This window comes from Zosterops lateralis, assembly GCF_965231275.1.
Source record: "Zosterops lateralis genome assembly, chromosome: 20".
NCBI lineage: Eukaryota > Metazoa > Chordata > Aves > Passeriformes > Zosteropidae > Zosterops > Zosterops lateralis.
In genome coordinates this window covers 9973471-9997125 of record NC_139780.1, presented here as the reverse complement: position 1 = coordinate 9997125, position 23655 = coordinate 9973471, and the positions used below count along the sequence as shown (strand labels likewise).

At 53.7% G+C, this 23655-nt stretch overlaps 1 protein-coding gene across 5 annotated transcripts in view; it reads right to left on the bottom strand.

Annotated features, from left to right (window-relative positions):
• Positions 1 to 23655, bottom strand: part of RALGDS (ral guanine nucleotide dissociation stimulator) — a gene marked incomplete at its 5' end in the record, with an annotated part of 58549 nt that overhangs the window by 17555 nt on the left and 17339 nt on the right. For 2 of the 5 annotated variants that reach the window (XM_083875833.1, XM_083875835.1), the window contains one exon: positions 7030 to 7155. The exons of 2 other annotated variants lie outside the window; for them this stretch is intronic. In XM_083875833.1, coding sequence (XP_083731959.1) covers positions 7030 to 7155 — 126 coding nt within the window. Of the gene's footprint in view, positions 1 to 7029; positions 7210 to 23655 lie in introns of those variants that run through there. One more of the 5 variants, XM_083875831.1, reaches the window with a different exon arrangement.

Below are 23655 nucleotides of genomic sequence, written 5' to 3'. Positions count from 1 at the left end.
GAAGTAGAGATCTCAAAAGAGGCCCTTTCCCCGGGACCTTTGTCCCGGGCATTTATTCTTCGAAATTCTAGGGGGGAAAGAGGTAGAACAAAGGAAGGGGAGACAATTTATAGCCCCTCAGTCAGGGAAGACATAGCTGGACCACAGCCAATGGGGTCAAAGAAGGAAGTAAGGGTCACTCTAAGTGGTAAGGGACTCCAGGAGGTCAGAAGGGAGAAACCATTCCCCTAGAGAATTACAACAGGTTTGGTCACAGACACATCGGAGCAGCTCAAACACCACACAGGTGCCTGTTCCTCCCGGCCAGGGCACCTTGGAGAGCCGGTACAGGCACGTCCCCACCCCAACTCATCTGTTCCTGCCACCCTGCCCCGTTTGTCCCCTGGGATTACCAGCCATAGGTGAGCACTCCTGCAGCTCGCCCTCGCATTTAATAAAATTATTTTGGGGGGACACACCCTGGGATACCCAAAAAGCTGAAGTGCGCAGTGACCGTGGGGCAGCATCAATGTGAAGAGGGCAGAGGTGCCCGCCTTCCTTCCCTGACTCCTTTCCTTTGATATTCCCTGGATTAACACAGGTTGAGCCTCAAACTGCCCCATCCTCCCAGAGCTGCCTTTTGCTGAGGAACACACCAAAATCTGTGGGAATGAGGACTGAGAGGGATGGAGTTTGTGAGCTACCCCCAGAAGAAGCACCTTGGGGAATCAGTGTTTGTTATGACACTGGTGTGATCCATAGCTAGGTTCTGAGTCACCCCAGCACTGCCAGGGAAGAACCAGCCAGGCCTGTCCTGTCTTTGTGCCAGTTCTCAGTGTTGCAACCGGGACTGAATCGAGTAAACCACATTGTCTAGAAATCCAGTAATCCCAGGGACCGTCACCAGTGACTGTCCGCAGCCACGGGCACCGCCAGCGCATTGCTCAGCACGGGGCTCCTCAGCAGCAGAGCTGCAGCTGGGACCAGAGAGCCATTCAAAATAGAACCCAAAGCAAACAGATAGCACCATTTGGAGGGAAGCTGGGCTGCTTTAAGATGATAAATCAACCTAGGCATTGGCCTTGCCCTGGACAGTCTGCAGTGATTGCTGGGGTCACAGCATGGGAGGGTTAGAGGTGACACCATCAGCCCCAGGTCATATCCCCCAGCTCGCCAGCTCTGCTGCTGCTCCACTGCACACAGCCAGATCTTGCCTGCAGCAGGCCACCAACTGAGCCTTTTAGACAGGTGTCTGACCAAAATCTCTGGGGTTTCAGCCTAAACTGGAAGGTGAGGTCCTGAACCCCCCAGTCATCCTTATTGACTTATTCAGCATCCTTATTGACTTCCCACAGCTGAGCTTTGCTCCTGCCAGTCCCAGGCAAGGCCCTTTGCTTTGCCCAGCTTGGCTAAACCCTGGTTTCCTGAAGTCAGTTCCAACTCCTAGAGGTGAACCCAAAGCAAACACATAATTTCACAAACACACACTGGCTGGAGCAGGAGCCTGAGGCAGGCTCTCAGCTTTGAGAGTCTCCATGGAGACCCAACCACGGCAAAGAGTGGGGAAAGGCTGCATGGTTTTGCTCCATGACATGAAAAGCAGTTCTGGTAAGACGGGTAGTGAGCCCTCTGCAAAGCAGGTTTCCACACAAGCCCTCAGTTCAAGCTGCTGGAGTGTGGTTAGCACAAAGCAAAGCCGCTTTAAAAATAATGCCTCAGCACTCCAGATGAAGTTGCCTCCAATGAGTTTCCTCTCCAATCTGCTCTGTTTGCAAGTTAGACCAACTTTTTTTTCCCCCTCCCATGGGCTCCAAGGACTGGGCTGGTGCCTGGCAGCTGGAGCCACCCCCATTCTGCCCCTGCCCCTGCTGAGCTCCCCAGGCAGCTGCTCCCACCGGCCCCACGTGCAGAGGGAAGACGCCCTTTCCCGTCCCAGCATGTTTCTGACAGCAGAGCTCATCCAAATACCAACGGTGTAATGAAAACAAACTGCTGTGGAGCCAGCTGAGGCAAACGGGCCACGCCAGGAGCCTCTGCCTGTGCTTAATCTCCACTGACATTCAGCTGTCACATAACTCCTGACCCTCAGGTAGAGGGAACTCGGCATTATCTAATGTGAAAGTGCTGCCCTACAAGAACCCGCGCCAACACAGCCCCGGGAGTGTAACCGAAAACCGGAGAGGTGATTTGCATAACATCACAAAAACAAACCAGAACCAGGTGAGAGGGACTCGGGTCTGAGGTGCTGCAGAGTCACCACCAGAGGAGAGCAGCGTTTGCTCAGCACGGCCCACGCAGCCACATGCTGAGAATTGGGAAAAGGACTTTCCTGGCGCCTCTGGCAGAGCTGTTCCCGGGTGTGAAGGGAACAAAAGGCACATCTACAACCCCCAGTACTAACCCAGAGCAGCCCTGCCCCGACGCCCTCCCCGTGACTCCCTTCAGGAGGCCAACCTGCCCACTGGGATTACTGGGATTAGTGCTCCGTGCCGGAGCTCAGCGCTCCCTTTCCCTAACGACTCAGGAGCAAAGTCCAAATGTGTCCTTGCTGGGGCTGCTGAGACGTGCAGGTGAGTCCCCACCTGGGCAATGAGACAACTGTTAACTGCAGTATCCAAACATCCTAGTCCTTCCCCTGTTGCTGGTGCTCCCAGGAATGCTCCAGCTACACAGTTTCAGCGTGTTGCTTCTTCCTGGGCATCAAACTCCGCTGCCAGCATCACCTTTCAGCCCACAGATGCTCCTCTCTGCAAGGCTGAAGGTCCCACAGACCCCTGGAACAGACACACATTTGGAACCAGCCACAGGCGCTGCTGTGGGATCTAACCCACACAAACAGCACCAGATGAACACTTAACCTGTAAAAGGAGTGAGTCCCACAACTCATCTTTTTCTCCCCAAGGCCAAGGAATGTTTTAAACCCCAATCCTCCTCACTCAAACCCCACGGGTGCCGTCCCACCAAAGCAATGCACAAACCCTGACTGGCCACGAGCTGTGCTGGAGCCCCCCGGGGCCCCCCGCCAGCAGCTCAGCCAGCTTTGTATCCAAATCCTGCTCCTTAGCAACCACATTTTTCCCCCCCTCTTGCTGAGTCCGTGGGAGATGAAGAAATATTTGAGAACTGAGACAGCCCTGCTGCAAGGATATATTTAAATAAAAGAAGCATGCCCGTTTGAAAGGCAGTCATTAGGCAGCTCTGGAGTTGGAGAAAGTGTGAGCAGGGCATACCCAGTCTTTAAATGTGGTCTGAAGTGACCTAAATAAGCTCTTTCCTTCTTCAATTACACTCCCCTCGGGGGACACAGTGGCTGGTTAGAGAGTTGGGAAGAGAGATGAAGGAGCTGCTGGTGGTCAAGCCATTCCCTATGGCCAGACCAACTCAGGGGGCCCTAAAACCAGCTCGTGCTCTAGCCCTAAGTGTGGAGTGGTCACAGCCAGCCCCCAGATCCCAAACAGTGGTGGGTGCTAGCTAAATGAGACCCATCCTACAGGCACAGCAGGCCTGATGCTCCTTTTGCTCATCACACCCCAAAGCCAGGCACAGGGAAGTGGGGAAATACTCCCAGACTGCATTTACTTGCCCCTGCCTGGTGATGCCACCCTGAGAGCCAGGAAAAACGAGGCTGCAGTGGAGCACTAATGTGATCTGGGACAGGGGGTGAAGCTGAGTGATGCTGAAGCACAGGGAAGGTCTGGGGGGGTGCTTTGCCCATTCAGCCTGTGAACAAATACAGATTTCAGTTTTCAGGGCTACCAGTCTGGTACTAAATCCACTAAAACCTCAATGAGACCCCCACTTTAGGGATCCCCACCCTTATTGGAAACATGACACAGCAGCCTCTGAGTGAAACAATTATTACACAAACACATTTTGAAGCTTCTCTCTCACCATATCAAATTATAATAAATAAAAAAAAATCCTTCCTACCTCTGTTATTCCCACCTTGCACCAATCACCAACCATCAGCATCCCAGCCTGCTCCAGGCCTCACCACCAGCTCCAAACCTCTCTGGAAAGGAGCCAGAAGGTTTTCCCCCATCCACGAAATACCAACAGATGATGTTCGTCTGGCAAATTGCAAGGGACATATCAGGTTGTGCCTGGGGGAGGAGAACAGGCTGGGAGAAAAGCCTCTTATTCCAAAGGAACTGTAGGAAGTGAAAAGAAAATGGCTTTTAAGAGAGCCTCTCCCTCTCAGCTGTAACAAGCACTGACCTACAAGGCATCTGGGCTGAGCAATTCAAGTTTTCAAGGATTCATTTAGCAACTGAAAATCTCCTAATTGTTCAGAAAACAAACACAGCCAGAATTGCAGAGGTTCAGCTTTATGGAAGTTTCAGTCTGTGTCACCTGCAGTGGTGTTTTAGGCCATTCTTGGCCAGCAGGACCAGGAGAGCCACCAAATTCACTCTATGGCTCCTGCTGGACTGGAAGGATTGACACTCACTGCTGAATATGGAATGGATTGGAACTGAAAAGGTCAAAGCAAAAGGTCTGCAAAGCTGCTCTGGCAATCCCCCACTTGAGACAGTCAGTTCAAACCTTCCATCCCTCCCCTGTGGTTAAAATCACAGTGAGAACACTTGGCTCACATCGCCAGGAGGGCTCAGAGTGATGCCTGGTGGTCGATACCGTTGCTGTGGGATACAGGCAAAGTCTTCCCTGCTGCCATCCCCAGGGGCTCAGTGAGGACCAGAGTGAGCCACAATCCCTGCAGCTTTCCAAGGATCCTCTATTCCCTGTGGGACCAGACTATCCACCCATGAGCTGCCACAGCTCTGCCAAAACCCAGCACAGCTCCCTTTGGCAGAGGTGACAAAGGTCCCATCACGTCCTGGGGACTGTCACTGAGGCTCAGCAAAACACGGATGGTCCCTGGGGGTTCTTATTCAAATAATCTGCCTTCTTCTCTCAGTGTGCATCTACAACTCTGCCTGAGGGTTGCAACCCCACCAGGCCACCACAGTTGTCATAACAGTGACACATTTTTTCCTTTCCCCAGCCATGCAGTGAACACCCTGTGCATCCCAAAGCTGTTCAGGAGGCCATGGGTCACCGTGCACCCCTCTGGGATGTCCCTTTTCTCACCATCACTTGTAAATAGGAAAAAAAAAAAAGAACGAATTTCTCTGTTCAGGACTAGGAGGGAAGCTCGAGTGAGCAGATGCCAGGGCTGTGCTCTGACCATTCCCCAGCACAAACCCACGTACAGCCCAGGGCAGAAACGTGGTCTAAGGGCTCGGGAGGAGGTCTGGCTGGCAGCTGTGCCCTGCTGAGGTGAGCAGGGCTTTGCTCAGTGCCAGTGAGGGCCACACAAAGCCTCCCTCAGCCACGTCACTTTTCCCTCCCAGCCCAAGATGCTCCAAAGCCTCTCCTGAGCTCCAGATCCTCCTCCAGCCGGGGCACATCGTGCCAGGGCAGCTCTGCCGTGGGATGAGAGGAGCAGCACTCTGCCTCAGCCCCTCTTTTCCCTCCCCTGCTCTTGCTCTCCCTGCCAAAATCGCGGCCCCTGAGCCTCCCGGAGCGCCGCGGGCCGGCGGGGCTGGACTTCCTGCCAGGCATAACACGAACCAGATGATGCATCCAAAGCGTGTCAGTACGCCCACCCCCAGGAGAGGCCAGCGGGGAGGGGAGAGGGGGGAAAACAAGCTGGATGGAGCTTTCATGAACTCTCTGCAGAGCTGATGAGCCGCTGCCACCAGGCCAGAGGTGAAGCGGAACAGCCGGAGCCTGAGCTCATCCCTTCCCTTCCCGGCCGTGCCTGACCGAGAGTTTCCATCGCAGGTTGTGGGGTTGATTGTTTGGCACCGGAAGAAGGAGCAATTGCCCTCCTGGAAAGGCTGGCTGCCCTCAGCGGATATCTGCACAGCAACCAAAGAGGCTTTAGTGGTGATTCCCCCCCCTCCGCCGCCCCCATTCCAGCGGGAAGCATCCAGAGCCGCACATCTGCAGCTGCCTGGAAATCCCAGCAAAGCCAGACTTTGCTGACCCTCGCTGGTATTAACCCCTGCACGGCCAGGGCTGCGGCTTCTCAACAGCAAAACCTTCCTCCCGCTGAGCTTCTCCCGACGCACCGTTTGCTCCCGAGCAGCGACACTCCCACCACACCGATGACGAGCATCCATTACTAAGATAAAAGGCCCAGCTCTGACTCAGATTATTTCGGGTGCCTCTACATGCGACTGCCATCAACAAAGCGCTCGGGCCTCGCCGGGACCAGCCTGACTCTGAAGCACCCGAGGCCGAATCCAAACAAACACAAATATTCTTGCATCCTCCAGGAAAGTCCCCCCAGTGCCCGTAACCTTCCCCAGAGGACACTTTTGTGGTTTGGACAAGCCTGAAGCCTTTACAAGGAGCTTAGATCTGAGCAGATTCCTGCCTCCTACAGCCAAAATCTCAAATGGAATATTAAAAGCCCGAAGTTTTAGCAATCTACCCCTCTGCCTGGGCGCCCGGCGGGAGAGCATCTGGTTTCTCCCTGCAGAGCCTGGCAGCTGCCTGCCGCTCCCCAGGGGCACAGGGACTCACAGAAAAAAAAAAAAAAAAAAGCCAAGCAGGGGCACCCATTTATTCAGTAAAATAAAACACCTAAAGTACCTAAAGGGGCCTACAAAAAAGCTGGAGAGACTTTTGCAAGGGCATGGAGTGATAGGACAAGGGGGGGACGGCTTAAAGCTGGAGGAGGGTAGATTTAGATTAGATTTTAGGAATAAATTCTCCCTTGTGAGGGTGATGATGCACCGGCACAGGGTGCCCAGAGAAGCTGTGGCTGCCCCATCCCTGGAAGCGTTCCAGGCCAGGCTGGACAGGCTTGGAGCAAACCCGGGATAGTGGAAGGCGTCCCTGCCCATGCCAGGGGGTGGGGAAAGATGATTTTCACGGTCCCTTCGAACCCAAACCACTCCGTGATTCTCCGTAACAGAATTTTGCCAAACACTCCGTGAGCGCCCACAAACTCCGGGCCAGCCCTGCCCACGCTGCCGGCGAGGCGGAGCCCCCAAAACCAGCCCGGGGGCCCCCAAACCCCGCACCCTCCTCACTCACCTCCAGCGGCGGCAGGTCGGGGTCGAGCTGCGTGAAGCTGTGCAGCACCACGGGGCTGCTCTCGCCGGCCACCTCCAGCCTGACACCGCCCCAGAGGCTCCGTGCCCGCCGGCAGCCCTCGAACATCCTCTCGGGGCCGGCGGGGACATGGTGCGGCGGGGCGCGGCGGCGGCTCACCATCGGCGGGGCTGCCGCATCCCCGGCCCCGCAACCCGCCGCCGGCCCCGCCAGCCCCCCCGGCTGCCCGGGGAGCCGCAGCGGGGACGTGGGGGCGATGTTTGGGCACGGGGGAAGGCGAGGAGGAGCGGCGAGGAGAGGAGCGGAGCGGGAGCGCCCGCAGCAGCAGGGCAGGCGCCGGCAGCCCCGCAGCCGCCCCCGCGCCCCAAGAGCGGCCTGATGTCACGGCGGGGCCGGGACGGAGCCGGCTCGGCTGTAAACCAGGCACTGGATTTCCTCCCGCAGCCTCCGCCCGCCCTCGGGGGCCGGCCCGGCTCGGCTCGGCCCCCTCGGGGAGGGGGGAAGGGGGCACGGCAGGCGTGAAAAGCCCCGAGGCCACAAAAAGGGGCGGCGGGCGGGAGGAGGATGCTCGGGGCGGGGGGGCTGTAGGATGGATGGGTGGAGTGGGGTGGGGTGGCCGGAGCCCCAGTGGGCGGGGGAAACAACGGGGTGTTACCGTTGATGGGAGGGAGCAAAGTCACGCAGGTGACAACGGCTCCGGGAGAGGAGCTTTGTGTCGCCAGGTGCTCGCGAAGCACTTGGGCTTCACACGCCGCTAGGCAAAGAAAAAAGTGTTAACTGCGAGCGCGTGAGTATCATCAGCGTGTTTTTATCCCGGCGTTATCTCAGGCCGTGAGCTCAGGGCACTGCCCGGCCCCTCGCTGGCCACAGCTGGGCTTTGTGGCGTGACACGGTCACAGCCCTGCGGGGACAGCAGGCTCCGTCCCCTGCCAGATGCAGTGATGGTGACTCAGTGCCGGCCCCCCGTGCACAGGCAAAGGGGGGATCAGGGACCGGGGCACCTGCTCTCGGCCCGGCAGGGACTCTGGGAGAGCAAAACGAGCCTGGGGACAGCAGGGCTGCAGACCCCACTTTAGAGAACCCCTGCAACATCGTTTTGTTTTCGGAGACAGAGAGAAACGGTCAAAACTGTTTGTCATCCATCAGCCCCCTGCGCTGAGCACAGCGTGCTCCAGCCCTCCCCTGCTCTTCCCCTTCCCTCCTCACACACTGCTGAGAAACTGCATCACAGGGTCCGGGCTGCTGACACCACCAAAACCTAGACTTTCATGCCTCACCTCCCTCTGCAGCTGAAATAACATCGGCCTCCCAGGGCCCTCCAGCCCTGCAGCTTTATTTCCAGTGAGGACATGGAGCCAAAGCTCACACGTCCAGCTCTGCCCAGGGCACCAGCAGCTCCTGCCCGGGCAGGAAGGGATTAACAAAGCTGCCAAGCTGTGATAGGCTTCAAACTGGAAAGTTTACCAGGCAAAAGGATGAGCCAGGACAACGTGGGCTATTGTCCTGCTTTATCTGGAGCCAAAGAGGTCAAAGGGGACTTCCTGGACACCCTGGGAAAGGGGACCCAGCCCAGCAGCAGGGTCTTACACTGCCCGTGGCAGCCCCACATCTTTGGGGGGCAATACACATTTTAAGCCTGCCCAGGCACAGAGATCCAGCCCTGATCCCTGCCCAGGTCACCTTGCAGTGCCAGGTGGGTCTGTGGAGCTCTGGAGCTCTCTCCACCACAGCAGGATGTGATGCTGCTCCCTGCAGAGGTGTCCCCAGCCCCACTGACACGTCATGCAGGAACCACGGTGACACCACAAGACGTGCTGTGAAACTCAGTGCTGTGCATCCCTTTGCTAAAATCAGAGGCAGGGACCTGTTTTCCAGCAGAAATCACTGCTGCCTCTCTGGCCTGTGAAATATTTGGGAGGGAGACTCTGCTTTGCTTGATGCTTGAGTCTTAGGGCAGAGCAATCACAGCCCACCCCTGGAATGGCTTGGCACCGCCCAAGTGCACACAACAAACAACAGCACCACTCATTTTCAGCTGGCAAAGCCCTCCCAGAGCCTCCAGCTCCGTCTGACCTCTGCAGAGAGATGCAGCTCTGTTTGATGGGCAATTTTCACCGTCCCTCGGTTGACCACTAAAGATGGTTTCAGGGGAAAAACACTTCTGATAATGGATAATAAATAATATAAGGCAGGAAGGCAACTGCGGGCGTTTAAAAATAGCCAGTCAGTTTCCTTTCTCCTCTCTTGGGAACCTTCTGGGTCTGAAAAGCAAAACACTCAAAGCGGGGTCAGGAGCCCAAGTTCAGGATGTTTGCTCTGCGTAGCTCACCCCCAGCACTCAGCCGTCAGGGGCAAGGCTCTTGAAAACCATGAGATTCAAAACAACTTTTCAGGGCTTCTTATTTGCCTCTAAGCACACAGCCGAAAGGGGACAGGCAGGATCACACCCTCAGATTTCCCCCTGGCACCCTTGAAGATCTAGAAATTGTTGCAAAATGTGATTAATTGACATGCACATGACTTGAGAGATTTAAGAAAACGATCAATGCTCGAGTGACTCATTAAAAAAATACACTGTCAATGTGCACTTGGCAAACTCAGCAAGGAACTTTTCACAACATACTGAGCTTTTCGATGTCATCTCTAAGTGTCCCATCGACTCTGGCAGGCCCAGGAATTAGGTGATGTGGGAAATCCATCAGTTTTTGTCTTTCCACCACTCTGAAATCAGCCCTTGGCTGGATAAATACAAACTCACATGGCCAACACCGGAGCAGCTCTGCTCCTCTGCCGCAGTCTCCAGACTCTCTCCCTTTCCTGCATGGTCAAGAACGTGGAGAGGGTAAACACAGAGAAGCTTTTGGAATCTTTAAGCCAGTTTTCTGGTTTGGGAATCAATTTGGGTCAATCTGTTATAGTCAGAAGGTGCAGATTCAGAGCTCAGTTAATAGCTGGGCTCAGCCTGGACCCCAAGTTGTCTCTCCCCAGCACTTGGTGTCTGAGCATTCCCTCAGCTACATCCTCCAGCCCTCCTTTGCTTCCATCTCCCTGCTCTGCTGCTAAGTGGGGCTTTCCAGCCTATTTCCTACAGGGCAAAACTCACAGTCACCCAGTTCCATGCTCAGTGTTGCTGTGTTTTTGGGTTTTTTTTCCCATCAGGCAAGGCTGCCCACCCCAAAGCACAGCTCACAAACACTTCCACAGGAGTTGCTCCTGCCTGGCATCAGCTGCCTGCAAACACCCCAGTGCTCCTGCCACTATCCCCAGGGCACTGCCACCACCCCCAGGGCACTGCCACTATCCCTAGGGCACTGCCACCTCCCCGACAAACCCATATTCTCTTTGAGCCTCAGTGAAACCACAGCAGGACTGATTCCAAGAGCTGCAAAGAGCTGCTCTCAGCCCCAAGCAGAGAAGAGAGGGACCACCTTCATCACCTCTAACTGAGCCCCTCTGGAGTATCACACACCTCCAGCTTTCACTGTTGGACCAGTGAGGGCCCCGAATCAGCAGCCTCTGAGGGGAACTGAGCTGCTTTATGTGGGATTTCAGCATTATCCGGCCTCTGTCCCAAGCTCTGGCACCAGCTCACAAGGCATGTCTGTGTCAGGCCCTGACATGGAGCCCTCAGCATTTCCTTCTATTGTGCAGCTGGGGAAGCCCTTCTGCTTGCTATTTTCAAGGCATTTTGGAGGAAAAGTCCTACCCAGTTATAGGAATTACTAACTGAAGGTTAGGTGTTATGTGCTAGATCAAAACTTTTTGGGCTTTCTAATTTTAATTGGAAGAGACTTTTCGTTTTCACTGCCCAGGCTCAGCTGGAAGGTTATTTTATAATAGTAGTAGTAGTAATAATAATAATAATCCAACAGTAAACAACCAGTACTACCTCTTCCACTTAAGGATGAGGGGGAAAGCTTGTGCAAGAAGTGAAAACAATGTCACTACTCCATTCAAACAATCTGTACAGAGATCTGAGACTGAGTCCCCCCAGATTTGGGGACCAACAGATCTCAGGCCCTCACAGACCCAATTCTCACTCTCAGCATGATCAATGCCCTGATTTAACCAGATTTTAGATGAGAGCCACCCACCACTTGCCACAGCTTGCAGCAGGCACAGATTTTAGCAAATTCTCTGCTGAGTATTTCAGATCCAGGGCAGTTGGATCACTCTGCCCCCAGGTTTTTTCTCTGGGCCATTTTTGACAGATCAGGCACTGTGAACTCTTTGTGCTGGCAGGGAGGAAGGCTGGCTCGGGCTCTCCTGCCCTTTGTGCCCCTCCTGCCAGGGACAGCCATTCCCCAGCTGCAGCACCTCCTGCTCCCCTTGGCCCCCCACGGGCAGCCCTGATCCAGAGCCGGGTTAATTCGGGAGCACAGCTCCCCTCCACACCAAGCATTAACACAGCCAGGCAAGCCCCTAATTACTGTCAGCTCCTAGCAGAGGAAGCACAGCAAATCCCCGGGCAATCAGGATCTCAAAGTCTCCATCCAGCTATTCTGTGTTTCATTTCCTGCAGCCCCTGTGCACAGCTGGGCTACGGCAGCTCCTGAAGCTCTGCAATTATTCCACAAGCCTTGGAGACTCAAGAGCTTGCAGGAATATTTGTCCTCCATCCTACTCCTTACAGCATCCCCTTGGCTGCAGCAGAATCATGGATTTTTTGAGGGGTTGGGTTTTTAGATTCCAGAATGGTTTGGGTTGAAAGGGACGTTAAAGATCATCTCATTCTACTCCCTGCCATGGGCAGAGACACCTTCCACTGTCCCAGGCTGCTCCAAGCCCCATCCAGCCTGGCCTGGAATGTTTCCAGGGATGGGGCAGCCACAGCTTCCCTGGAGAACCTGTGCCAGGGCCTCACCACCCTCACAGGGAACATTTCTTCCAATATCTAATCTAAATCTAAATCCATTCTCCTTCATTTTAAAGCCATCATTGCCTCTTGTCCTGTCACTCCAAACCTTTGTCCAAACTTCCTCTCCAGCTCTCTTGAAGCCACTTTATGCACTGGGATGTTAAGGTTGCCCCAGAACCTTCTCTTCTCCAGGCAATTTATCAAGTATTTAAGGAGCTTCCATTAGGGCAGCAAGAAACAATACAAACCTCTGTTTTCCAAACTTCCTGACCTCTAAAAGCTCATCAGAACAAGGCCAACCTGTGAGGTGGGGGGAGATCAAGCCACTTTCTCAGAAAGAAGCGACCACAGCACACTTTGGGCGGGCACCCGGATTCTTTTGCGGCAAAGAAGAAAATACTCAGAAAAACAAGAGGCAAGATACAGTCATGAATACCAAAATGTGCCCAAAAAGCTGGAGACAGCAGGGCCCAAGGTGTGAAAAGCACCAAGAGACCTCAGAGCACTTTGCAGGCAGGGGGATGCAGGGACCAAAGCTCATCCAGTACTGGCTTTTTCAGGAGGATCACAAATTTTGTTCGAGTTTTATTCGGGCCCATCCCCACACCGGCAGGAAGCTGCAGCTGCAGCTCCTGGTGGCAGCGTTTTCCCTTTCTCCACGTGGCTCCCGGCGCCTCCCGGGCGTTCCGAGGAGTGCAGAGTTCAGCAGGCATTAAGCTGCTGCAGCCTGACGCGCTGCAGACACACCAGAGCTCCTCTCCTAAGGACCATTATTTCTTGAGCTGTTTGTCATTAAAGGCCGCTTTTATCTCCCTGCCACCCTTCTGCCAGGCTGTTTCAGTCAGCTCTTTTAACAAATACCACCTAAGGTGCTTGCAACCAAAAGGAAAACAGGAAAAACATTTCTCCCTGTTGCTTAGCAATCAGTGTGTGGTGAGTTCAAGCCTCCCAGGTGCTCCGTTATTGTAATTTCCATCCTCACTTGCTTGGCTTCTCTGCAGAAAAACCAGGGAAAGGAAAATCACTGGTGGAAAAGAGGGAAAAGGTTATGGAGCCACAAAAATTTGCAGGGAAAAGTTGGGAATAGGTGTAGCCCCTAAAGATAAGGGAAACTAATTTCTGAAATCAAGCTGTTCCCTCCCATCTGCCAGAAAAATTAAATGATATAGCGAGATTCCATTTTAAATTGAAAACACACATCCACCACCTGGGTGGATACAGAACAGAGCAAAGCTCTGGCTCTGCTCACCTTTCAAAAACACATCCAAGGGCAGGCAGCACAATTTTCCACCCACAACAACCAGCCAGAATGACACGTTCAGCTGAATCGTGTAAAAGGAGAGTCCCAGAAACGAGAGGCTCTGGCAATGGTTCCATGGAGAAATCCCAGTGGACAACAGAGAAGCTTTGCTTGGCAGAGCAGCTCTTCCTCCTCCTCAGCTCCTATCCCAGCCCAAGCTCCAGCCCTGCTCCCACCTGTGCCCTCCCTGGTGGGCTGTGCTGCTGCAGGGACAGGTACACCCACCCCACCTGTGCCAGACACACAGAGGGACAATTTGGGCTGGCCTGTGCATGCCACGCTCCAGCCAGGAGAGCAGGAGGGCAGTTTTATCCCAGCTTTATTCCCACTAGCTCTGCTGGGCTAGGGAAGGCCAGGAGAGGCTCCCCTTGCCCTCTGCCCAGGTGACAGCACATGCAGGGTGTCACTGAGCACCTGGGGACACGCTCTGACCCCACACTGATGGTTCTCCCTGGGGACAGCGATGCAGGCTGGCATCTGTGTCACCAGCCCAGCACGCTCAGACTCAGCTCCCTGAACCTGAACAGCACCATTCATTGCCCTGCTGCTGCCAGGACGTGCCTGGACACACGTAGGGGAAGGGAATGATGCCACTGAGTTGCTGAGAAGTCCAAGAGAAAAGTGATGCCATAGCACAAGCACAGGGAAGAAGCACACGGAGTTGATACCTTGCACAAGATTAAATTATATCCAAAGGCCAGCCTAAAAATGGAGCCAAACAGGCTGCAAGGTGCTGAGTTGATCTGAAGAGATACAGGTAGGGAAGTAAAACAGATTTGCACAAAGTTATCCCAGCACAGGAATAAGGTGGAACAGATTTAAATGCTGGATCATGGGAATAAACAAAGCAACAGCAAAGTGTTCCACACACACATTAATAACACCAATAAATAACAGAGATTACTGAAAACAAGAACACCAGCTAAACAGGAACAAAGCCCCTTAAGAGGGGATATGAAAAGGATGTTCCAACAATGGTCCTCTATCTCCTTTGACCGCACAAACGTCAGGGAAGGCATAAACCAAAACCCAGACACATCGGGAAGTGGCAGGAAACCTGACTTGATCTGAAGTGAGGAGTGAAACCTTGGAGCCAGGCTCCAGCAGAGTGAGGAGCTGATGTGATCAAAAGTGAGAAGCCAAGAGAGGAGCCAGAGGGCCCAGAACAGCCTGAGGGATGAGGGAGAGGAGCTGCAGGAGAGACGTCCGGCAGCTGGAGCAGCAGCCAGTGCGCCCCAGTGCTGACACTGCGCGGCCCCTGCCAAGTCATCTGGGCCAAATTCACCACGGGCTGGGCAGGGATGCAGTGAGTGGACATGAAAACATTCTGCTGTAACAGCCTGAGCACACACTTACTGGTGTTGGCCACGTGAGAGCCAGGAAAAGGGGCTGGCAAGAGCTGGAAAGGGAAAGTTTCACTGCCCAGCGCTGAGCCGGCTATTGCAGAGATGAAACAAACAGTGACATGGCTGAAAAGTCAATTAAGAATTGGAAAAGTCTTTCAGTACTCCCAGGTATTGTTAGGAGCTCAGACAAAGGATGTTTAAAAAAAATTATTTTCCCTTTGGTGATTACCACTTTGAAAGGTTTCCGCTCCGCATTGTTTTAGTGGAGGAAGTTATTCCAGGGCCTCTCTCCATGGCCAGCAGAACTCTTTTTGTTGTGGGGGTTTTGGCATGGAGGAGAAGCTTGTCCCAAACAATACTGTATGCCAGTGGCTGAGGGCCAGGTTTGTCCATCAGTTACAGTGGCAGAAATATCAACAAACTCATCAAGTGCCACCAAGTCACCATGGCTGTGTCCAGCCACAGTGCTGCTGACCCTCCCAACTTTTTACTTTCCAGTCCATGATTTATGTTGTTTTTCCTTCAAGCCTTGGCTTGGGGAATCATGTTGAGTGCCAAAAGAATTTCAGGTTTTATTAAAATAAAAGGTTATCCCATGAGCACTGAAACTACTTGTGTTGCTTCCTATGGCTTTGTGTCCCGAGACTGTTTTCGGTGCCTAAAAATGTACGAACCGAGAATGAAAATGTTTTTGTGGTTAAGTGTTTGTAAGAAGCATCTCCCACGTGGATTTGCTGGTGTCTAATAATACATGAACTCATGCTACAGATGTTTTGGGGCATTTACAAGATTCTTTCCCTCCTCTCAACCATCTCATTTCATCATCTCTGCATAGACTTAATTATCTGCGAGCCCTCAGCCAGATCTGCGCGACGCAGGTCAGCGGGTGCAGAAGTCATCTGGGGAGAGAGGGCACAGGCAGAGGGACACCAGGACAGCATTAGCCTGATTTGGGTAGGAAATTAGATTTTAAGCTCTTTCTGGCTCCCTTAACTGCAGGGAAAACAGTGAGGAAACACGAGCCGAGCTCTTGCAGGAAGGTCAGGGAGCAGAGGGTGAGTGGAACAAGCTGCTCCTCGAGGGTCTCACCCAGACTTTCTGCAGCAGTGGGGCCCTGAGCAGCTTCTCCCCTCTTTGCCTCAGAGTGCATGGCCCAATCCATCAGTTCCTGAGCTGCCAGCACCATCACAGGCAAGGTTTTTACCCTCAGCAGTGAAGATCAGACCCATGTGGATGGTTCTTACCCAATGCCACTCGTGCCACGCGGGTCCGGAGCAGCGTCAGGGTTTCCATGACATGTGGGCACGTAACACGGTGGCACAGATGGTACCACCCAGCCAGGGCATGCACTGAGTCATCTCTGACAACAGCCAAACCCCTGGGGGATCTTCCCTTTCCCCCTCCTTGCCCCAGCCCCTGGTGAGAGTCACCTTTTACAAAGCTTCTTCCCAGGGCGAGTGTGCCAGGGCACAGCTGGCACTCGAGGGGCCCTGGGAATGGAAGTGTGTCACAGGTCTCAGATGGTGCCATATCAGCAGCAGCCAGGTCTTTGATTGACTCCAAAGTAACTGGAGAGGGCTGGGAGGGGAGTTCCCCCCCAGGGGCTGTGGGCGAAGAGGTGTTGGGAAAAGGTGGAGCTGCGCCCACTTAACTTGTCCGTCTCCTCCCCTGTGCTTCCCGCATCCCTCTCCAAATAGAAAGGGAAATCCGGGATTTTCAGCTGCTTTTGATTCCCTCTTGCTCTGCACACAGCAGGGTGGGGAGGGATTAGTCTCCATTTCCTGCCTCCAGACAGCTCCAGGGCTGCTCAGGCGGGATCCCCCTGATCAGAGGCTCCCCAACCCACGACCACCACATTGCCAGACCCCACAGGGCTAGAACAGCTCCTCCATCCTTCCCCTGCCCTCAGCTCTTCTCCCCAGAGCCCCCAGAAGTGCCTCCCAGCTGCTCTGCCGGGTCAGCCCAGGCTCTGGCGCCACAAACCACATTGCCCCTCCTTCCTCGCCTGGTTGCAGTTTCTAACTCGCACTCAGTTTCCAGCAGGGGAAGGAGAAGTGCTGGGGAGGGCACTGTGATGAAAGAAAAACTCCTGACTCTCAGAGAAATGCACACGGGAGCCTAAAGGGAGAAGGATGAGCAGAAAGGGGTTACTAAGGGAGATTTCTGGGTGCTGCTTTCCTGGAAGGCAGGAGAGGAACCCCCCTCATCTCGGGTCAGTGCTGCATTTCCCTGTCACAAACATCACAGCCAGACACCACCAAGATTGTCACATCAAACCAGCCTTGTCCTCCCAAACAGCTCCTCAATATCTCCAGGTGAAGAGCCTGATGCTCACAGCTGTCCTCTGGGAGCTCACAGCACCAGAATTACAAAGGCAGCTGTCAGCAGGATGGGATTGGGCATTTCCCCCTCCTGGGCCATCAAGAGGAAACAAAACCCCAATGTCCTGCTGCCAAAAGCTGCTGCAGCCCCAGCAGAGCCAGGGACAACCCTGGCACAAGCCCAGAAAAGCCAGGAGTGATGACACAGGGCTGAGGAGATGCCTGCACAGAGATGACACAAGAAAATCAACAAATCACATTTTTGGATGCAAACAACCTTTGAGGTTGTTTAAAGTCAGGCCTTCACCAGCATCTGCATGAAGGTGGTGCCCCAAAGCCTGACCACAACACTGGGGTGCACCATGTGCTGCCCTCTCCAGACACCACGAGTGATGCCACACACATGACTCAGGAGCTGGGAGTTAAAAATACCAAATATCACAAGTTCTGCCCCAACTGAACGACCAGCCCTGTCCTGTTACACCATTGTCACATGCTGGGGCAGGCAGGAGGATCTGGGGAGAACCAGCTCCTGGGGCAGTGGAGCCAATCCTTCCAGCAGTGTTGATACCACAAAGTTCTTTTATGAACTCCAGGTTCACACCAAGCTGCATCTGGCTCTGCACCCTCCCTGTAGTGTTTTAACTGCACTGAAACCAAAGGTGCTCTTTGCTTCTCAACAGCATTTAACAGCCAGCAGTGGCCAAATGGAGCTGTTACAGGACAGGGCTCCCAGCAGGGGCGTTTCTCAGCAGTATTTGCTGTATCCCATGGCTAAATCCAGCCCTATCTGGATACAGCAGTGGTGCCTATCTGTGCTTGGCAATGCTTAACAAAAGCAAGCTGCTCTCTCCTGCATAGGGACACCAGTGAGGGGCAGGGGATCCTCCAGAGCCGTGTGTTGGCTTTGGAGCAGAGCCCAGAGCCCCTGAGGAGCAGCTGTGCAGTGGCTGTGTGTGACAGGGGAAGGTTTGAGCAGCACCATGGGCCACAACAGCACGGCTGGTGTCAGCAAGGAGCAGTGCCACCACCTCTGTGGCCAGGCAGGGTCCAGCTCAAGGCATGTCAGGCACATTCAGCATTGCCACTCTCAGCTGTCTCAGCCCCAGGGGTAATTAAATAGGGTCATCTCAGATGGAGTCCCTGGATGGAAGATGCCCGGGGTTACACCCACGCTTTACTGTTGTGTGAAGGGTTGTGAATGGGGCAAACCCTCCATTTCTCCTGTGTTTACAGCTGGGACACTCCAAACCAAGGGCTGTAGTGAGGGCAGCCTTGTCCCTTTTTGGGGAAGATAAATCAGGGAAACTTTATAAATATGATTGCTTAGCAAAAGATTCTGAAAATATGAAACTTATAATTGAAATAGAAATGAAAGCTTACTTTGAATTGTAGGATACCGAGTCTTAGCTACTATATAACCTGAAGACAATAGCCTGGCCAGCTGAAGGAGGATTCCTTTTGATTGAACAACACCTTTCTGCTGGATAAGGGATCCAAAAGTCCACGTAGCAAAATAGAAAAGTCTAAAGAGTAGTTTTTAGAGTTTAAAATATAACACAGTATGGTAATGTAGTAGTTCTTATAGGCTGTGTGTAGATTCTATAGCATTTTGTGTCTTGTATTGGTTGGTCACTGTAAATTAGAATATTCATCACAAAAGGAGATAGAATGGATTGTAACAAAGACCTCGCTCTCTTGCTTGCTCTTTTCCCCTTACTCTTAGCTCTCTCTTCCCCCTGCCATCTCTCTCTCTGGCTCTCTCGCTTCCTTATCACTGCTCTCTTGCCTCTGCACTCTTCCCCCTGCACTTTAACCCCTGCCCCCTTGCTCTCTTGCTCCCCTCTTCTTAGCTCTTACCCTCTTGCTCTTTCTCCCTCTCTCTTTGGGACTTCCCTTCAGCCCAGGCTGGTGGCTGAAGGCCAGGCCCTTTCTACCCACGACCCTTGCAATAAAACCACATATTCTAGAATATCTCAGGTCTGCAGAGTTCCTTGTCCCTGCTGTCCACAGATGCTCCTACAGTCCCTGCCCCAGCCCTGCTGCAAGACCTGGAATGTGCAGAGGAGAGGATGGAGCCACAGGCAGGCAGCATCCACACCCCCAACCCAGCACCTCTGCTTGGGGAGGGCAGGACAGCCAGGGGCAAATAGTCCCCGTGCTCTGGCAAAGACCCAAAGCAGAAAACAGCCTCCCTCTGATGGCCTGTGCTGTGCCAAAGCAGGCAGCAAAGTGGATTTGCCTTATTTGAGCACACGTGGGCAGTGGGCAGTGCTGGCAGTGCTCATGGCACACTCCTGCAACAGCTGCTCCTGCAGGCGCTGCCCTGAGCCCGCTGCACGGGGACAGATGACAGCAAATTGCACTGACGGGGCCCTTCTTGAATCAAACTGGCAGGAGGCAGCTGCTCCGGGGCCGATCTGCCGTGAGTCAGGGTGCCCAGCCCCCGGGGCAGGGGTGGAGGCAGCTCCTGCCGGCAGCACACGGGCACCGGGCTCTGCAGCTGCACCGGCTGTGCCTGGAGCCACAGAAAGGCTCTGCTGATCCCACAGGATGGAAATGGAGAGCAGAAGAGTGAGAGAGAGCTGAAAGTGCAGAGAAGAGATCCCGTTTCACTGGAGAGAGGGAAAGTGCAAGAGGCAGAGCCTGTACCTCTGGGAGAATCACATCTACACAGTAAAAGCTGCACGAGGAGCAAATTCTCACATTGCCCTCAAGCTTCAGGCAGAGAAGTTGGTGCTGAAGGATGGGGAGGATGAGCAAAGAAGCAGAGAAACACTCTAGGAGGTCACCTTGAACATCACGTCCTTAGCTGGGGACAAGTTGTAATGCCACCAGAATCAGAAGGTTTATTTACTGAGGATGTGGCACAGGGCATTTTACCTTATTTCACCTCATTTTCTCACAAGCGCAGACCCAGCCAGGCCACTTGGAAAAATACATCGAAAATAGAACAACTGAACAATTACTGGAAACATCCTCTCCTTTTGCCTCACAGACAATTAGCACAGCTTTAATTGCACCAGTGACTCTGCCAGGGCAGCAGTGAGGGTTGGTCAGGCAGTTCCAGCCCCTGCAGTGAGCACAGGGAGCTGTGGCACATGTGAGGTGACCACCACAGACCCACTGGTGTGGCCACACATGGGCAAGGCACAGACATTTGGTGAGCACCAGGCATCTCAATAGCTGCAAACAGTAAGTCTCAGAGGTGACAGAGTTCAGGCAATGACGACAAGCCCTTGGCCAGCATGAGCCCCAAGACAGGCTGCACCCCAGGGAGCTGTGTCAGATGCTGGCTGAGGCTCCAGAGGTCTGTGCTCTCATTCTACTTCAGCAACTCTTTGTCTGCATCAACACCATCCTGCTACCTGCTTATTTGGGAGAACCCTGGTATTACTGGCCTGGCACCCCCAGGGCTGTGTTTCACATGTTTATTCAGTGTGGGAACACAGGCACAGGTGAAGACTCAGGATGTTTTAGCACCAGGGACCCAAACAGCAGCTACTGGGAACCTTTTCTCCATCCCTTTTAAACCAGTGTAAGCCTCAGCCATCACACCAGCTCTTCCTTCTCTGAAGCCTCACCCAGGGCTGGAAACAGGGATTGCCACCACCCCAAAAGCTCCTGGGACAGCATCAGCCAGAGGCACAAAGCAGAGTGTTCATGGCCTCACATGTTCACAAGTGCATCTGGTGGGGTTCAGATGGTGGGGCAGAGCTTTGATGCCCTCTCCCAGCACTGGGACAAGCAGCACAGAGGCACAGGACAGCAGAGGGGTTACAAACAGCCCTGGGAGCTGTAGGGACACCCCACAGCACTGCATGGATCCAGAGCTGCACAAATGGTGTGGGATGGGCTCAGCCCTCAGCCTGGCCAGGGCAGTTCCCAGAAATCCCAAGACTTTGCAGCATGCTCCTAAATCTCTGTCCTTATAGATGAGGATTAAACCTGGGAGTCTTTTTCCGTAGTTTCTCATTCTCTCCAAAGGAACAAAACGATGATTTGCCTGAGGGAAAAGGAGAGTTTGGCCAAGAGCAGGGATGGAGGGATTTGTTGTTTTTGCCTGTGACTGTGGTCAGGAAATGGTCCTAGAGCTCATTTTCAGCTCCTCCCTCTTGATAACATCTACCATATGCACGCAGTGGAAAAGAAACAGCCTTTGATACAGACACGGCAGACTTTGATTCACCACGGGGCCGTTGGCAGCTATCACTGCACCCCGGCTTCAACCTGCGACGGGCACCAGCAGCAATTCCCTGTCCCTGTTTGACCCCCCCAGTTAAAGCCTTTCCAGCCCCGACAGCTCCAACCTGGGATTGACACCAGCATCAGCTCCCCGGCCCCGCTTGACTCCCAGTTAAAGCCGTTCCAGGCCTGATGGGGGAAGTAACACCCTTCCCACCCATTCCCGCAAGGATTAATCGGCTATTTATGCAGCACTCCAAGGTGATACCGCTGCTGTGGACAGGAACAGCGGAGCCGGAAATTAGTAGCTCATTAATGCTGGTCTAAAAGTTTTCTTCTATGTGCCAGAGCTTCACCCAGGATTGCCCGGGTTGCAGGCAGCTAAAACTCTTCAAACTCCACTGAATGAGGTCTCAAATGCGGCAGGGAATAAGGCTGTGCCACAGCAAACCTGGGAACTAATCATTTGTTCCCATCTCCAGCTCCTCTGAGCCTGGCTCAGAGGTCAAACCAAGCTTTTATCTTCTTCTGTATTTCAGTATGCTGAGGGGGAAAAAATGATATTAGAGGAATAAATTAGCATTTGAAATGTAATTTAACTAATTAGCTCGCTGGAGTGGAAAATATTTGCTAACCACTTTGAAGTCAGACCGACTTGCACTTATTAGGACATCACAGAGGAGAAAGGAAGAAGGCAAAGATAGGGACAGGACAGGCTGCGGAGGATGCAAGTGGGACAATGAGATCTTCCCCTGATTTCTTCTCACCCCGCAGGGCTTCACTCAGTGTCCAGCTGGGACAGAGCAGCGCTGGGAGAGCCCCGGGCTGTGCTGCTCTGCCCTGACCTGCCGGACGCTGCAGCCAGGGGGGTTTTCCCATTTTCCCAGCGCTTTCCACAACGCTGTGAGAGCAGCACGGCATCAGCCTGGGATGCCCAGCCAGGCAGGAGGGATGCTCTGGGAGCGGGCAGCACCATCCCACCGCCCTGGGACCCCACCGCTCCCTCCCAGCCCCGCGGGCTCGCACTGGCAGCGAGGGGATGTCGCCAATTAAGCTGACAAACAGAGAGCCATAAAGCTCCATCATGTCAGGGAACTGCCTGAGATGCCACAAAAAGCCGTTATATCACTTGCAACAGCCCGCTCATTGATTTCCCCACCTCCCAGGCATAGAAACTGTTGCTCTTGTATTAGCAAAGCTTTGGAAATCCCTCCCCACCATAGCAAAAGAGGCAGCCCGGGCAATTTTGCAACTGCTGTGGCTGAATTATGAAAGGGGGGATTGATAACCTTGCTAAAAGCCATCAAGGGAGGCAGAAACGAGAGCCTCCTCTGCCTGATACACAGCACCACATTGAGGGTAACCTGGGGGAGATGTTTCTCTTCCAGCTGGCTACCACTGAACGTGGGTATGAGCACCACCAGTGCTCCACTGCAGCTGGTGAAATGTCCCCCAAAGGAGACCCAGCCCGCTGCTGGGGCAGAGCAGTTTCCCTGAAAAACAGGAATATGAGATCTTGACCCAACAGAGTTGCTGCCCTGGGAGAAGAGACTTGAGCCAGAGGTTCATGTTTCTGTGGGGTGTCCCCAGCCTGGGCTTTGCCTTGCTCCTTTTTGAAGTCAAAGCTTTTCTCCCTGGGAATACAGCCTGAAAAAGGTCAGTTGTGTGTTCAGTGAATGGATTTGCAGCAGGAGAAAAGCCCATTTTCCAAGCCAGGCCTTCCAACAGGGATGGCCCAGATGTTGTGGACACACACAGACAGGATCCTGCAAAAGAGCCCCAGGTAATGCAGGCCCTAAACTTTCCCCAACCTGCCTGTGTCATCTCCAAGAAGAAAGGAAATTAATGAGCCTGAAATAGAAATTAAAGTCCTGAAATAGAGGGGGAAATGCCAGCACTGCTCCCTCCCTGCTGCCCACGCAGCCCGGGGAAGCAACGGCAGGAGATGAGCAGGGACCTGCAGGTGGGTGTGAGACACCAAACCCTGCTTGGCTGGGGGAACATTTCAGCTCAGAAAGAGGAGTTTCCTCATCACCCCACAGACAAAAACGCCACTCAGGATTTCCCTGCTGGCATTTCCCCACCTGTGTGTGTTCTGCAGCAGCTTCCAGCAATGGGACTCGCTGTGCCCCTGCTTTCCAGGAATGGAAATTGAGGCTCAGAGCAAGGGTGCATGAGCATGGAGAGGCAGAGACACAGAGCATGGAGACCCTGATCCACCTCCTGCTCACGGGTGCTGCCAGACAGTGCTGGCCCATGGGGGTTTCATCCCATTCTGCCCAGGGCAGGAGAGGGCAGGGGGTGAAAGCACCAGTGAGCCCAGAGCTGGGAGAGGTGAGCATGGCTGGGAAATGTGAAAATGGGGATGCTGGAGATGCCAGTGTGCCCCCCTGGCAGTTCCAGTTTCCACAGGGAAGTCCTAACCTCTCCTGTCCCTCGGTAATGCCCCAGGCACGACCTGAGGTCTGGGGACACCCTGATGTGCCACTCACCAACTGCTGCCTCATCGTGACACTGCCAGCACTGGCTGTCACCCAGCAGCCTCCAGAGGGCTCGGAGGAATTGTTAAAAACCCAACCAACCAAATAATAATAATTT